Genomic DNA, 17,793 nt, shown 5'->3' with positions numbered 1-17,793 from the left:
TTTAGTACTTTGTATTAAAAGTAATTATTTTCGTGTGGATTCTTAAAATTTTTCCCGAAATAAAAAATAAAATTTAATAAAACTATACAGGGTGTTTCATTATTAATTGTCCATATACTAACTGGAGAAACCTTAGCACAAAATATGAAGATTTAACCTAAAACACTTAAATAAAATGTGGCTCCTTACTGAGTTACAGGGTGTTTTATCTAAAAATTTAAAAAATATTTTTGCTCAGCATTTTAAAACTATTCAACGTATCCTTTTCATACTTGGCAGGAAATATAGGTAATGTACAATCTACTAAATTATGTTAAACATACGTTTCTGGCTATTACCAGAGGCGTACGACGGGGGAAAGTGAATAGTTAACCCTTTCCAAATTCTACGCCACTGGCGAAATTGCTATTTTAGTTCAATTTTTGGATTCTCCAATACTTTCTATGAAAATAATATACTCTTTATTCGTAACGATAAATTCATTAGTTTTCGAGATCTTTGAAGTTAAAAATGAAACGACACGGTTATTTTGATTAATGTATTGTGTTGCTTCATGTTTAATTTCAAATATCTCGAAGACTAATCATTTTATCGTTACGAATAAACAGTATATTATTTACATAAAAAGTATTGGAAAATCAAAAATTACACTAAAATAGCAATTTCGTCAGTGGCGTAGGATTTGGGAAGGGTCAACCAGCCACTATCCCATATCGTACGCCTCTGGTAGTAGCTAGAAACGTTTCTTTATCATAATTTAGTGTAGGGTGTACAGTACCTACCCTTTCTGCCAAGTATAATAATGATACGCCAAATAATTTTAAAGTACTGGGTACAAATATTTTTTAAATTTTAATCATATGAATCATATCATAAATTAATCAAAATAATTGTGCCGTTTCATATTTAACTTCAAATATCTCGAAAACGAATGACTTTATCGTTACCAAAGAAGAGTATGTTATTTACGTAGAAAGTATTGGAGAATCTAAAAATGGTACTAAAATAGTAATTCCTCTAGTTGCGTAGAATTTGAGAAGGGTCAACCATTCACCATCCCCTGTCGTAAGACTCTGGTAATAGCCAGAAACGTGTGTTTAACATAATTTAGTAGATTGTACAGTACCTATACTTCCTGACAAGTATGAAAAGGATGCGTTGAATAGTTTTAAAATGCTGAGCAAAAATAATTTTTAAATTTTCAGATAAAACACCCTGTAACTCAGTAAGGAACCACATTTTATTTAAGTGTTTTAGGTTAAATCTTCGTATTTTGTGCTAAGGTCTCTCCAGTTACTATATTGACAATTATTAATGAAACACCCTGTATACATATTTTTAAATTTTATTTTAAAGTATGTAATTATTTTAAAACATTTTAACTGTTTTTAGCACGTTAACAAAGATGTGAGGTTTTCCCCGGAGCATCTTCCTCAGGAACCACCAAAGGTATTGATTTACGTTTGTTTGACTGCATATCATCCTTTCTATATGCACATAATCTCTTTTCTCAAAGTTTTCTTCAATTTATCATATCGTGATTGTTTCCTGCACTATCTGCTTTGATATGATCATTAAATATCTTTGTATTTCGTAAACACCTATGTTTTTATCACTTTTTTATTTAGCACATCTCTACAATTCTTTATTATATTTTTCCATTTTGTTCTATTCTATACATCAGTCTTTTAATCTTCTACTTTTCTGCTTTTAAGGTCTGCCTTAATATTACTAATATTATATATTTGTTTCCATCTTCTTTCCTCTTCTTCTTTTCTGTTTTGAGTGTAGGAAGGGATTAAGTATTATTTATTTTTCATTAATATAATATTTTAACTTATTTATAATGTTTCTATAAATGTTATATTATAATATTATATATAAAATTTCTAGTTCTTTTTTCCTTTCTCTTTTCTCATTGTCTCCAATCAAATCTTCGCATTCCTCATTGCCTACTTTAGCATTGAAATCGTATCATATTTGGCATTGAAATCATAAATAATAAATTTGACATATTTTTTAGCATATTTTTTAACATATTTTAAGACTTGCCCAATATGATCGTAACATTCTTGGGTATCATTGTCTTCACTTTAAGCTGTAGGTACATAGACTTGCCCTACATTCATTTTAACTTTTAGGTATGAAGTTGTAACTCTTTTTGATATCGGAATAATGCTGGTGATTTATCTAGTGGTAATTTTATCCACCAAAATTCTGGCTCTCTTTTAAAGAGTTTGCTGATTGCCGCTTCCAGAGTATTACAGCATCCGATTGCTTATAGAGCATTTACCATTACCTGGTCACCTGATACCACTAATTCTAAGTATATCGATTTTCAGCCTGGCCATTTATTTTTCTAAATTATGTAATTTACCAACAAGCTTGAAAAAAGTTCTTACGTTCCATGTTCAGATTGCTAAATATATCCCGGGGATTCTTAGCACCCTCTGACAAATCAAAAGTCTGCCAGGAACTGAGGATCTTATCTTGCATATCAATTGTCATGATGATTACACTAGGAAAGAATAAGGGAGTAGTTTCCCGATGCATACTTCATCGCAGCCTCAAAGCCATTAAACGATCCAGGATCATTTTCCTTGCATTCTATATTGGTACTGATATTGCTGCCCGAAATTACGGAATGAAACTTTGGTAATTAAGTGCGAAAATGGGTCTAGGACAACAATTTCTTCCCAGGTACCAGGAGATTGGGAGACAATTATGGCTCACGTGGGCATGGTCTCATCCCTGAAGTAAATATATCCTCAACCGAGAACATAAAACTACCCTCTACCCCTGTCCTGAATTACATCTTCTGTTATATTTGGAGATTTATTTGTTAGGCATTTGGTTGTTGCTAGTATTATTTTTAGTCCTATTTCTTTTGATTTTTTTATTTAATAACCCGGTCTATATAGACATTTGAAATAACAAAAATTGCCGGAGAACCAAATTTTGGTGGAGAGCTAGGGTGTACCATAACAAATAAAGTTTTAAAAGTCCCTATCGATCCCATGTGTGCAACAAAAGTTATTCGGGATCAAAGGTCAAAATTTGATATTTTTTGGATTTTTTCGAAAACGGTAAGTTTTATCAAAAAAGAACCTTAAACCAAAGTTGTATATCTTAAAATTCTGTACAAAAATAGTCCCTACTATTTTTTTCCTAAGAGTTGCCATTCCTGAGATATCGCGATTCTAAGAGTCACATTATACATCATGATATGCCCACGTTTCCACACCACCTGTGAGTTAGTGTACTCGGTGCGTTTTTTTTACCGTGATTTCTCCTATATGCCTACTCCACTAACTGTTTTGACAATTTTAGGATAATTTAAGAAAATAATACCGGTCAAGTTCTAGATATTACCTTATTATTGATATTGATTATTGATATTGCTATTGATTATTAGGTTAACTATTGTTTTGATTTCTTTAGATATTTTAATCAGATTCATATTCTTGAAAGTCTACTTCAATAGTCAAGTCTTCTTCGATTTCATCTTCTTCCTCTTCCTCTTGCTGGATGTTCAAAAATTGTTCGAATGTGACTGAGTCATTGGTCTCTTCATTAAAATCACAGGAGTCTTCCTCTGTTATACTAAACTGGACATTTGACCAAGACTGACCTTGGCAGTTGGTACACGCTAGAGAACACAGCAACCCAACTTTTTTACATCCACATTTGGCACTACAACCTTTTTTGCAATTGCAAAAAATAATTTAAGTACTGACGTTTTGCCCCTTCTGTACAATACTGACGTAGTGTCGCAGCCGGTTATCGCATGTAAAAATAAAATGTACTTTTGGAATTTGGGATAAGCCGATAAACTTTTCAAAGAATATATCTCTGTTCGCTGTTGGGCCCTTCCAGGTTTCAGACAATAAATAACTTTATCTACTGGAGTCCTTGCAGTAAGCAGAACTAACAAATCAACATCTTCACCAACTACAATTGTTGTGTTTGTTGGCTTAAATTTTTCAATTGCTGTCTCAATTATAAGGACATCTGCGTCATTTTTAGCTTGTTTCACTTCACTATTCGCAGCTGTTAATTTGTCAGTTAACATGGAAGTGAAACGACATTTATTATTAATGTTAGCGAAAAATTGTTGCTGATTCGCTGGAACTGTTATATTTTCATCAAAGATAATCTCGGAACCCGACGATGTTTTTGTAGTTAGACGACGTTGTTCTGCAGCTTTAATATTCTTTGTCGAGTCACTGTAGCCGTCAAATACCAATGTCACTGTAAGCCCGTAAATGTCTGCTAAATGGTAGACGCTTGTAATAAGTACTTATATTCACTTGAACTGAACCTTTAAAACTAAAAGAAACAGATAGCCATTGTTTACAATAGACAATATGTTCTTTTTTAAACAATGGTATAGCCAAATGTTTTTCACGGCCACGTGGATAGAGGAAATTCAGTTACGGACTGATTATCTTTTGAAGAAATTTTAAAGAATAGTATAATATATAGAGCCACAAATAGGCATTTATACGTGGCTCATATGTGCATATAATGTATAAAGTAACTTTTAAAATCGCGATATCTCAGGAATGGTAACTCTTAGGAAAAAAATTATAAGGACTATTTTTGTAGAGAATGTTAAGGTCTACAACTTTGGTTTGATGTTTTTTTTTGATAAAACTTACCGTTTTCGAGAAAAATCAAAAAAATCTCAAATTTTGACCTTTGACCCCGAATAACTTTTGTTGCACACAAGGGATCGATGGGGACTTTTAAAACTTTATTTGTTATGGTAAACTCTAGCTCTCCACCAAAATTTGGCTCTCCGGCAATTTTTGTTATTTGCCAACTATTTTGATGTCTAAGTTGACCGGATTATAAATCCCATAGCTTTTCCTGCGAGCCTTCTCTGTCTTCTGCTAGTAACTCAACACCATCGGCATATCTCACGTAGTTCAATTTTTTGTGGTCTAGCGTCACTCCTTTATTTTCCTAGTCCCAAGTTCGAAACTTCCAGGGTTTCTAGAAGACGACAGCCCTAGAAGACCAGTTGGGTTATCGCATTATAGAAATAAACCCTAAATTCTTCTTTATGTGCCATCTCTGCGACGAAGGTTGGCAATCATCATTGCTATTTTAACTTTTGGCACTACAACCCGAAAGAGTTCAGTTGAGCTGCATCCAAACCATTCTTTGAGGTTTCTCAGCCAGGACATTTTTCTTCTATCTATGCTGCACCTTCCTTGAATATTTGCCTGCATTATTAATTGAATACCCAACTAACCTTCTTCTTCTTAACGTGCCCTATCAAGTTGGCGATTAACATGGCGAAACTGTCTCTGTCTCGAGCTATTCTAAATAGGTGTTCTGCTTTCTTTATTCCTGTCCACTCCCGGATATTCTTCAACCAAGAGGCCTGCTTTCTACCAATTCCTCTGCGTCCTTCGATTTTACCCATCATAATAAGTAGAAGAATATTATACCGGTCTCCCCTCACTGTGTCCAAAATATGCCAACTTTCTATATTTGATGTTATCAAGCAGCTCGCGGGTAGCATTTGCTCTCTTAAAGACTGCCACATTTATTAGCATAGCCGTCCATGGTATTTTCAGTATACGTCTGTGCAGCCACATTTCAAAGGCCTCCAAACGGTTAATAGTGGATATTTTTAATGTCCATGCTTCGACACCATACAAGAGGACTGACAAAATATAGCATTTAATCATGCGCTTTCGAAGTTGAAGTTGCAAGGTATCATTACAGAAGAATGACCTCATTTTTAAAAATGTCGTGCGGGCTATCTCGATTCTACATTTTATCTCTTTATCTGGATCTAGTTGTTCAGTAATATGGCAACCAAGATATTTAAAACTGGGTACTCTTTGAATTATATGACCATCAACATATAACCGTGAATCTTGATGGGCCAAACGGCTAAATACCATGTATTTTGTTTTTGAACAGTTTATATTTAGGCCACACGCTGTTCCCACTGTGTCAATGGCATTTAAAAGGTGTTGTAATCCATTTATATCATCACTTAAAATAACTGTATCGTCTGCATTACTGATTATATTTATCAGAATTCCATTAACTTTCACACCCCATTCCAAATTATGCAGCGCTTCCTTAAATATTCTATCTGAATATAAATTGAATAACAGTGGGGACAGTATACAACCCTATCTGACACCTCTTTGTATTTTGCATATTTCTGTTGAATTTCTATTTATGCAAGCTGTCGCTGTTTGACACCAGTATAATTTTTCCATGATTCGTACATCTTGACTCTCAACTCCTTTATCCTTTAATATTTTAATTAATTTGTGATGTACTCGATCAAAGGCCTTCTCATAATTAATAAATACAGCAAAGACGTCTTTCCTTTGATCTCGGCATTTCTGCAATATCAGATTTAGTGCAAAGAGTGCGTCCCGGGTTCCCAGTCCATTTCTGAAGCCAAATTGTGTTTCATCCTGGTCTTCTTCACATTTATCTCTGATTCTATTGTGAATGATACGTAGAAAGATTTTCAAAGTGTGGCTCATAAGGCTTATCATTCTATAATCGCTACAGTTTTTTGGACGTTGTTTTTTTGGTAGGGTTATGAATTCGGACTTTAACCAATCTTCAGGGATATCACCAGTCGAATAAACATCATTGAAAAGTTTGACTAGTATTCCAATGTTTTCCTCATTTATGCGCTTTAACATTTCTGTAGGTATGTTGTCGGGACCAACGGCTTTCTTGTTTTTTGCCAATTTTATAGCATGTAGTATTTCTGATTTCAGTATTTCTGGTCCTTCACCTTCATCTAAAATCTCCAGTTCTTCGGGTCTATCATCATTATACAGTTCATTTATATAATTATACCAGGTAGTTCGAATTTCGTGTTCGTCTATTATCATTTTTCCTGACGAATCGGTTATAGTATGTGGAGTTTTCTTATGATAAAAACCAGCTACTTCTCTAACTTTTTTAAACTTATTAAACGTATCATGTTTTTCATTCAACTTTTCTAATTCCTTGCATTTATCCTCCATCCATTTTTCTTTAGCTACCTTTATCTTTTGTTTAATTTGTTTCTGTTTTTCTTTGTATTCTGTTTTGTTATCTTTCAGTTTTCTTCTCTGCTCCATCAATTCCAGGATTTCATCAGTCATCCATTGTTGTTTTTTGTGCCTCTGCATCGTTGTTGTATATTTTTCCATTACTTTCCAGGTAAGATCTTTAAACGTGTTCCATATTTCTGTATTGTTTTCATTTGTTGAATTCTTTAGCTGATTATTCAGGTCATTTTCTATTAGTGTTTTGTTGGATGCTGATATATGTAATTTTGGTGTTTTGGGGCTTTCTTCGACTTTTTTGAGCTTCACTTGGATGTCAGCTATTAGAGGGTTATGGTCTGAACCGATATCTGCACCAGGATATGTCAACTAACCTACTAACCTTAAATTAGTACGCCTTATAACAGGTACTCCTAAAGCTGGGATCTCATGGAACGTAGACCGGCGCCCTTCACCACTTTACAGTTGGCGACGATAAATAGAAAATAATATAATAGAAAAAGATAAAAATTAAAGACACGAATCAACACAACGTGAAATAGCATTCTTCTTTGTTACTATCTCTCTCTGTCTCTCTTTCTCTCTTTCAATAACAAATAAAGTGTTTTTCTTGTATTTTAGGTGATCGAAGCGGAAAAACTGACATCGAAGTTCATAAAATCGAGAGAGCCTGCGAACAGCAGTTGCCAAGGCGATGACAATACCGAGACTTGTTTAAGTGTTGTTCTAGAAAGAAATGACAATAGTGAAAGTAGTGATGGAGATAAAGAAAAAACTACTAGTGATAAACAGGCGCACAGCGGTATTGTACTAAGTCCTTTACAGTTAGGACAATAATATACATTTAAGTTATTTATAACAATTAAGTTTTAGTCAGTTTGTGAAGTGTTCAAAAAAGTTTTTCATTTTTATCACAGAGGTGTCCAAACATTGGTTTGTTTATCAATTATAAATTATTATTGAATAAAAAGTCGGCATGTTTAAATAAAATGGTATTTAAAGGAAATGTTTACAGATTAAGATGACAAAGGTGTTGCGTAGTTAAAATAATACAACAGCTTTTCGTGAGCAATAGTTTAAAACGGCCTACACACGTCCCGACCTTGCCATCCGACCAGACTTAATTTCGACCTTGCCATCCGACCATTCTTGGTGGGGTGAGCTCTACACACGTCCCGACCATATTATACGACAAAGACTGAACTTCCTGACCATTACCTACCACATCCTAGTCTATCGGACTGTCGGGATATCACGTTTGTACAACCAGATCGGTCGGTACAACTTGTTTTGTTGTTTCAACGAGACTACACTCAATAAAATATAAAATTACAACAATGACTAACCAAGAACCTACCTTAAAATCACAGTAGAACAAAAAAACTAAGATTGAGTAAAATAAAGTAAAGGAAATCAGTCTGAGGCAAAAAAACAAGAGCATTCAATCAGTGTATTCTACATGTGCGGGCAAGTGATTAGTCAACTATTTAATCTATCAAATATCTAAGTAGGTATCTAGGTCATGTCATGAGAGGTTAGAGGTCAGCAAAGAAGCATAGACCGACAGCCTATATTCTGGCTAAACAATTTAAGACAATGGTAACATTGTAACGCTGTTGAACTATTTAGAGCAGTAGTACCAAACGTGAAGATAGCCGTAATGATAGCCTACCTTCTTAAAGGAGACAGCACTTAAAGAAGATGAAGAAGAAGGAAAGCGTTCTTTATTTTAACATTTGTCGATTGGTAACTTTTATTTATTTTACACAATGGGTAAATTATACAAATATCTTCTTTAAGTGCTATCTACACGACGAAGGTTGGCAATCATCATGGCTATTCTGACCGTCGAGGCAGCTGCTCTGAACAATTGCCTTCAGCTGCATACAAACCATCGTCTCAGGTTCTTCAGCCAGGAAACGTGTCTCCTTCCTAAGTTTCTCCTACCCTCAATTTTTCCTTGAATTATGAGTCTGAAGATATTGTATCTTTCCCTTTCATCACATGCCCAATATATTATATAGCACTATATATATTTTTTTAAATGTTTTATTTAGAATATGTCCTTAACTAAGAACAATAGCTAAATTATTTGACAAAAATTTGAAAAATTAACCTGTAGAGGGAGATCCAGTGATAACCCTCTTTACATAAATTAAATTAAAACAAGTTAAAATAAGTTTAGTTATCACAGATTATTCGAATCTTCTTGCTAGGTCCACTGCTTTGAATCTGTTCAGGCGTCGTACATCATTATGGTCATCAGTGAGGTTGCTGGCTAACTCGTTTGGATGAGGTTCTAGTCTCTTGGAATATTTTTTGTAATATTCTGTTATTACTGTTTTTATGGATGGCACATTGAGGTCTTGCTCTATCACATAGTTTGGCACGTGCCAAGGGGCATTTAGCGTTGTTCTAAGGACTTTGTTCTGGGTAGTACTATATAGTACTAAATATATAGTATTGTATGTTGGGGTTGAAGCAGGGTTGAGACAGCTCCCAAACATAAAAAATACAACGAAAAAAATAGCGAAGCCAATGATTTATATAAAATACATACTGAACGTTAAGGTATCAGACTAAAAAGAAATAGCTAGGTTTGTAATAAAACTAAACTGAAAGGTTTAAACAGAAGAAGGAAGGGTAAAATATTTCGACGTTGGGATCCATAAAATTACAAGCTACAAAGAAGGAAACCACAATTGAAGAGTGGAGATATATAACGGGCCAAGTGACAAAAATACACAATCGAGAAAAATGAGTTTTTATCGGGAAACGGAATACTATACTTAACGGCGGACGCTATCTGTTGAATTTATTTAGAGCTGTTTTCAATGCAACTGTCACTTGGCCCATAATACAGGTTAACGGCATTGTTGCATAGACCATTATAATGGAAAAAACAAAAATATTGATTTTTTGTCACTTGGCCCATTATATATATATCCACTCTTTAATTTAACGTATCCGATGCAGAGACATGTTAACGATAGACCAGGCTAGTTATATGCCACTCAATGCATCGGGGTGTAACGCCAATATCAAGTACGGTGGTCTAGCTATCTTTGTCTGTCGTGCGAGTGTGAGCGTATCTACCAAGAGGTGGGAGTAATGGAACGACACAAACACAGAGGCGGCGGCCATCATATGTTAGAGAGAGAAAGCTAAGCGCCGGTAGATAGAGATAGGTAGACCACCGACCCGAACTGCTCCGTGTCACGCTATTTTTCGGAACTGACCTAATCTACTTATTATTATATCTATGATCAGATGACATAAAACAACATATTGGACCAATATGGATGCACAAAGTCCAATAGAGAAAGAATGACGAAACAGGTGGATTAAGTGCTATATTGAGATAGTAGAATAAGTGTTCAGAGTCAGTTACTGAACGCTGAAATAACTGAAAGAGACCACAGACACGAATATCTTTAGGAAAATTGGGACAGAAATCTTTAAAAAAAAGAAGGAATATCGAATGGAACCATCGAATAGATCATTCGTTTATTATTGTAAGTTTATATTTGCATCTATGAGACCATTATTCAACGATTTAATTCAAAAGCATGTCAAACATTATTATAAATTGAATAAAAAACGATTTTGAAACAATTAAAATCAAATCCTAGCAATAAAAATTACGTTTTACAACCTGATGTGTCATATGACATGATATCTGACAAGTGATTTATTATCGAATACAGTTGACAGATACTATACGACAAATAACATCCGAAAAACGTATAGTCCATTCGCTCAGCTTGGAAATATTTTGACAGATTCATTTTTAGAAACATGCAACACAAAAATTCCTATCTCTAATTAATAATAGCTCAAAAACGTAATGTTACATACTTCTTTCATTGCAAAGAAGAAGAATAATCATGAATAATGGGAGTATATGTTCAATAATTTACATTTTATAAACGACTACAAAATGTTACAAATAAACTTCTGTTCTAATTTATGCAGTTTTTTTGCTTAATAGCCTGCATATGCAAATTTTTTTCCGAAAATGGTCCAATAGGTTTTTTAATTAAACATCTTTTAAAAATATTTTTAAATATTTTTATTAGGTTAAAAACTTTGACTTTCATTTAGCAGATGTCGTTAGGCACCTACTCCATTAAGTCAGTTGCAGTGCGAGGACTAAGGGCGAAGTCCCATTTATCCGATCTCCGATATCCGACATACGAAAATCGTCTTTTTTCGTAGTAGCTAGTTTAGCAGCTGTCACATGGTTGCGATTATCGGATACGAAAATCCGTATAAACTGTCAACTGTTCATGGTCAAATGTCAATTTTTTTTATTGTTTGACCTTTGTTATTTGTTTGGTTTGATTAGTAATGGCAATATTGTTGTAATTTGTAATTGTTATTATGCTTGATACTATAAATATTATTTATTATATTATTTATAGTATCTTGTTATTATGGATAACGTTGAAGAAACAATGGAGGAGATGCAAGAAACTATGGAAGAGCTGAAATATTTATCAACATCATTTAGCTCCATTTCCTGCAATAAATTATTAAAAGCCCCTTGTGACTTTCTTTGTTTAAATATTTCACGAACCCAATATCTTCTTGGCCGCATTGTACGTTTTGGTTTGGTTTGGTTTATTTTCACGAATTAAAAGAAGCAGACATAATAATATACTGTTTTATTAACTTTACGAACATAACTTCTTCGATTCAAATCCCTGTTTCAATAAATTGAATGCACAGAAATAAAATGAGGTTACGTTACAATTACAAAACGTCCGTTTTATCGGAAAAAGTTAAAATAATTTCAACTTTATCCGATGTCGGAAGTGTAGTTAAAACTTTCGGATGAAATTCGGCGCGAAAATATTCTGATTCGATTCTGACCAATGAGAATACATTCGCATCAACGTATCGTCGGAAATCGGATACATGGGACGTCGCCCTTACTCTCGCAGGTTTGTCACTTGGGGCAGAGAACAGCACGCCTACGCCTCTCTGATTAATATGTAACTCTATGCTGATGATTCCTCCAACAAGAGGCGAAAATTGTCGATTTAGAGTGCTGGTTTGCGCTCTCTGTGCTAAGGTCCGCTTGCCACTATGCTAAATTTAGTACTGAAATTAGTACTAAAAATATTGTATCTACAAATTAGATGCGCGCGCCGATTTAGTACTAAAAATTAAAACATGTTCTAATTTCTTGTACTGAAATTGACACAATATTAAAAAGTGAGGTTGTATTGTATATTAGGTACTTTTGTTTTGTTTATAGGTACATAATAATAATAGTGATTTCAACTTTCAACATGTGGAGCCAAAGGCAGATTGAAACATTAATAGAGTTTTACAAATCGAATCAATGATCAATGTTTGTATGTGCCAAAGCACCCTCTCTTTAAGAATAGGAACGCAGGAATTAAAGTTTTGGAAGAAATAAAGGCAGAATTAGCCAAACTAGGTGTGGATATATCTGTAGCAGAAATAAAAGCCAAGTTTGCCAGTTTTGCAAAAATACTTCTTCCCATCTTTTATTGTTAATAAGTTAATGGATTTCAACTTGCAATATCAATTAGTAAAGCTACTATCTATGAACCTTGAGTAAAGCTCATGTAAATTTAGTAGAGGGCATGCCTATATGCTGATTACAATTCGTATAGTTGCAAACACAAACTTGGCACAAACTGACATTTTTCATACTAAATCGACTCGCGCAACTAACCAATATTTTTAGTACTGAAATCAGTACTGAAATTAGTATAATGGCAAACGGGTCTAAGTGAAAAATAAGACAGTTTTGCCTTCGCATTGCAACTGAATAAAAATGGTATACTTTTTACTTTGCATATTTTGTTGTTTAGATATTGTGTATATACGCGTTTGCTTGGTTTTATAGTAATTTCCAGCTACTGCCAGTCGGTCAAGATATAACCAACCTACCAAACAATAATTACTAAATTTACTAAACAATTGGGACTGAAATCAGCGAACGAGTATACTTATAACTGGGATACCTGTATTTAAAGATGTCGATTATTTTTAAATTAGAAGACCTAAACACACCGCCTTGATTGAGTCTGACAAATGAGTCTGACATATTATCTGACAAGTTATTTATGATATATGACAGTTGACAGATGCTATACGACAAAAAATATCATCTTAAAGGTGTTAGTGGGACACCTGTATTTAAGAATGTTGATTATTTTTATATTAAAAATCATATGATACTCCACCCTGATTGAGTCAAGCAACTAGGTATATAACGGAATTGATTAATTTTCTTTGATAGTTTTCACAAACTGACTGATTGTTACAGATTTGACACATGTTTTAACCGATAGTGCAAACGTTTTTTTACATTATTTTTGCACATTTTGATGACAATAATGAATGCAAACTCTATTAGTAAATATTTTCTAATGATACTCGATAGACCTAAGTGAAATAATCAAAACACCGTTTTGTATTGTTGTGCACACTATATATTCTTAATAAGATAAGTTTTTTGTCTTTAACACTGTTAAATTGTTCATTATGCATGGTATAGGAATTATCTTTAATTTTTTCTTTTAATAATATAACTTCTCTTTTGAATAAAAATAGGGTAGAGTGAGTTTTAATATGTAAGTTCCAGCGCCTATGGTGCAACTGTTTTGAAACTACAGTCTGAAACCAATTGCACTCGCAACTATTTTGTTATATCGGCAGCGTATAAGCACGAGGATTCGCCCACAAGGCGATCCTCTTGAAACTGGTTTCCAACTAGTTTTCAACCGTTATTTTAAAACAGTTGCGTCTTTTGGGCGCTTGGCCTAAGTGTGCAAGAATTGAACAGCAATGTGACGAAACTATGGTATGTAGATGTTAAGTAAACTTTATGTGATATTGTAATGAGTTCTTTACTTTATTTTATTTTTAACACTTACTGAAAATACTTAATTTATTAGTCTTTATTTTTAATTTATTTACACACTTAAACATATAATTTATATACACAATTATTTATTTATAATTTATGTTCTATATTATTTATAACACGCGACATTGAGATAAAGACTGAGCTCGTTTCACATAAATTCTTTTAATTTTCGTTTTGAAGGAAATGATTATCTTTTATTTATATTATTTGATGCCAGTTCTGTAATTTTCGTCTGCGGCAATAGTCAGTCTGGTAATGCTTCCAATATTTTCGATCTTCTTCGACGCAAACGCTAAATAATATGGAATCAGTAGACTCTAACTACCTGAAAACAGGTACTTGACGGTTGTTTATACGAGGCTCCAATCTAGGAGCCATTTACTAACGTAACAATAGCCTAACCAGCATTATTGAATGTCTTGTTCTTGAATGTCTGGATAATGTGCAGTAAAGAAATTTGCGTAGCCGTATAAAATTATCACATTTCTCTACTGCGCATGATTAGGATCTTCTAGAACAGATCTGCGATAGAAAAAAATTATAATTATTATAAAAAATATTAAAACAATCGACATGATTTCTACAAAAACAACACAATAAAAGTAAAAGTAGAAGAACAAACTGACCCAACTGAAGCTGGTACTGGGATAAGACAGGTGGTTCTATTGGGAGAAATCTCAAAAAAAGTTGTTTTTCTCCCATCTAATGGGAGAAAAACTACTTAAAATCTACTGCTATGCAGACGATACAATACTATTCTCTCAAAGTGAAGAAAGAAAACTCTACTCGCCAGAAAATTTTAACGAAATAAATATACTAAACAGTTTATTTGTATTTTATTTAAATATTAAACTATTATTAATACTTACCTATCACTTTCAAAAAATGATTATTAAAACAACACCAAAAATTAAAAAAAAAATAGGAATCGTCCGTATTCGAAACCGGGACCTCTCGATAGACTCTCTCGATAATACTCTCCAACGAAGCCATCACCGCTCTGTTTACGTGACATCTCGGACATAAATACAAATCACGGTGACAAATAGATCAAGTGAAGTAAAAAGATGTTATAATGGATACTTATTATCTTACTCCCGACGAAGCCAAATCCAAAGACGCAAAAATTCTAACAAATAATATATTTACTAAAAACACTAATTATATTCTTTTCATACTCGATTTGCGCTGATACATACATAACTTGAAAGATTAGCAACGAACTCCATACTGTCTGTGTGCGCATGCGGAATATAGGAATCCAGAATAATAAAAAAGAATAATTAAAATATACTCTCAATCTCGCCTAATACAGCATGCTACGCCTATAACATCAAAAAGAACAAATGCATGGTTATAACAGCAAATTTACATAATGTAAATTAGAGCTGCAGGGTCAGGTAATAGAACAAGTGTTGCAATTCAAACAAAAGTAGGCGACATCAAGTGAATAGAGCAAATAGAGCCGCAGGTTGCAGGAATAAAACAATATGGGGAAATAAAAATATCGGAAAAGGAATGAAAGGCAGAATTTACACAACAGTCATCAGACCAATAATGATATACGCAGCAGAAATACGACCTGATGCAGAGAAGACAAAAAGAATGCTAGAAACAGCATAGATGAAAACCCTTAAAAAATTTGATGGTAAGACACTAGAAGACAGAGCTAGAAGTACAGATATAACGGAAATGCAAGGTAGAGAACATTCAGAATTGGGTAAGAAGCAGAAGAGTAGAATGTAACGATCACATAAGTTGAATGACAACAAATAGAGTAGTAAGGATGGCAAGAGATGGATCCCGAATAGGAAGACGATCAGTGGAAAGACCGATGGAATGACAACTCGCTGGAAACACATTGAAAAACAAACAAATTCTTTTCCACACAAAAAGAAGAAGAATAAAAAGTATTAGGGATATGAAAAAACTTCCAAAAATATGCAAAATTGCTAAAAAAAAAACAAAAAATATTTAATAAGCTAATAAAACCCAACACTTAGTGATGTGCAAAACCTAATATGTAATAACAATATGTGATGTTAATCGACATAATATGTTAAACATAACGAGAAAATCGTCATCATAGAGATTTGGGAGAAGAGATAATAATAGTGAGAAATGGAAAGTGTTCAACATTCTAGTACTAGAATCTTTCTAAAGACCTTTCTAGCGAACATCGAACAGCTTACTCTAGCAGACATATTTGTGCAAGATTATCTAGAGTACCTGGCCAACTATGGCTTTAGAACACACCAACCCTCAATTTTTTGAAACCTTAGGCATCTAAGATGAGCAAATGTTCCCCTTAGAAGAAGTCACAATCGTGTGGTTTAAATTTTGATAACATTTGTGTCATTCCATAAACTTAATTGGTCCACACTGACATTCCGTTTTTCTTGCATCCATGGTTAGTGGATAGGGCTTTTCATCGATTGTCATTTGTTTCGAGCTTCTGTCATATGTCGTGTAATCTGTGTATATTAATATTATACACAGATTATACAACCTATGACAGAAGCTCGAAAAAAATGACAATCGATGAAAAGCCCTATTGCGTCAATCTGAATATATTTGCAGTTGATCACATTGACAGACACTACCACATTTAGGTCTAATAAATAAAAACTACTAAGAGGAAGAGTTTTACCATGTTTTTTAAGTCTGAACATTATTTTAATGATTTTCTGTTTGGCATTTCAATTTTTGCAATATTAAAGTCCTTTCTGTTTAAAAATATTTGCAATTATCACTTTTTTCTTAAATTTTACACCTCCATAACATTAAATTGAAAGAGTTCTTATAATAGTTTTGGGTATTTTTCTAGAAAAAAATACTTTTCTTGTCTTTTTACCATGCATAATAAACAAACCCATCTCCACCTCTTAGAATATTTTGTTGACTGCTATTTTAAGTCTACATACTAATTAAATATGAAATATTTAATCATATCTTTAACGATTTATCACTAACATCTGTCAAATCTCGTACTTAATTATACATTTAAATGGAATTGATTAAAAATTTACTAAAATCAAGATCAATGGCGTACTTATATGTGTGGCTTGCGCTGCAATCCGTGTTAACTGTATTAGGATATAAGAGACCTTGGGCCCACACTTACAAAAAATTATTACATCCCTACTGAGATTTTTTTATTCAGTTATTTATGTCGAGTAAACCAACTTTTCTACTTCGGAAATTTTTAGAGAGGGGGCCTTTCGTAAATATAAGGTTTCTAAACCTTTGGGACGTCCGAGAACTGAAGTAGCCTTAAAAATTTGTCAGGCAATATTACCTGTAAATTGTAAGTTTTTTATCAAACAATCCTGCAAAAAAATCATTATTTATGACTCCGTAGTGCGCCCCCCATATGGGGGGCGCACCAAAGTTCAGAACCTCTATTTTCACGAAGAGTCTCCCTGTCGAAAATTTTCCGAAATAGAAAAGTTGTCCGACTCAACATGAATAACTAAATGAAAAAAATCTCATGAGGAAGGTAATAATTTTTAAGTATTGGCCCAAGACCTATAAATGAAATGCTCCTAGAAAATTTGGAAAAAAACTTAACGCAGCTCATAGAAAACATTTTAATTTTATATATTTGACAGTTATTTAATAGAAATTCTTGTTCAATAATGAAAGAAAACATAAAAACACAAGGATTTTTTAATTTCCATAGGATATCGTTATTGCATTTGACATATTTTGCTGAAATATCAACTTGTTTGTAATGCCAAACTAACTATTTTGTAGGCAATTTCTCTATAGTAGAGGATCCGATATACAGTCGATTTGCACCGATCTGTTTAATGGATAAAAATTATTGGATATTATGTA

The 17,793-nt window shown here is 33.4% G+C and overlaps 1 protein-coding gene across 1 annotated transcript in view; it reads left to right on the top strand.

Moving 5' to 3' along the window:
- Positions 1–16,414, top strand: part of LOC126887777 (uncharacterized) — a 298,854-nt gene extending 282,440 nt beyond the window's left edge. The window contains exon 6 of the mRNA XM_050655583.1: positions 7,665–16,414. Coding sequence (XP_050511540.1) covers positions 7,665–7,880 — 216 coding nt within the window. The 3' untranslated portion in view covers positions 7,881–16,414. The remainder of the gene's footprint in view (positions 1–7,664) is intronic.
- The last annotated feature ends 1,379 nt before the right edge of the window (positions 16,415–17,793 follow it).

The sequence above is a fragment of the Diabrotica virgifera genome, chromosome 7, assembly GCF_917563875.1.
Source record: "Diabrotica virgifera virgifera chromosome 7, PGI_DIABVI_V3a".
Taxonomy (NCBI): domain Eukaryota; kingdom Metazoa; phylum Arthropoda; class Insecta; order Coleoptera; family Chrysomelidae; genus Diabrotica; species Diabrotica virgifera.
Note: the sequence above shows the minus strand (reverse complement) of the source record. Positions and strands in the feature narration are given on the sequence as shown.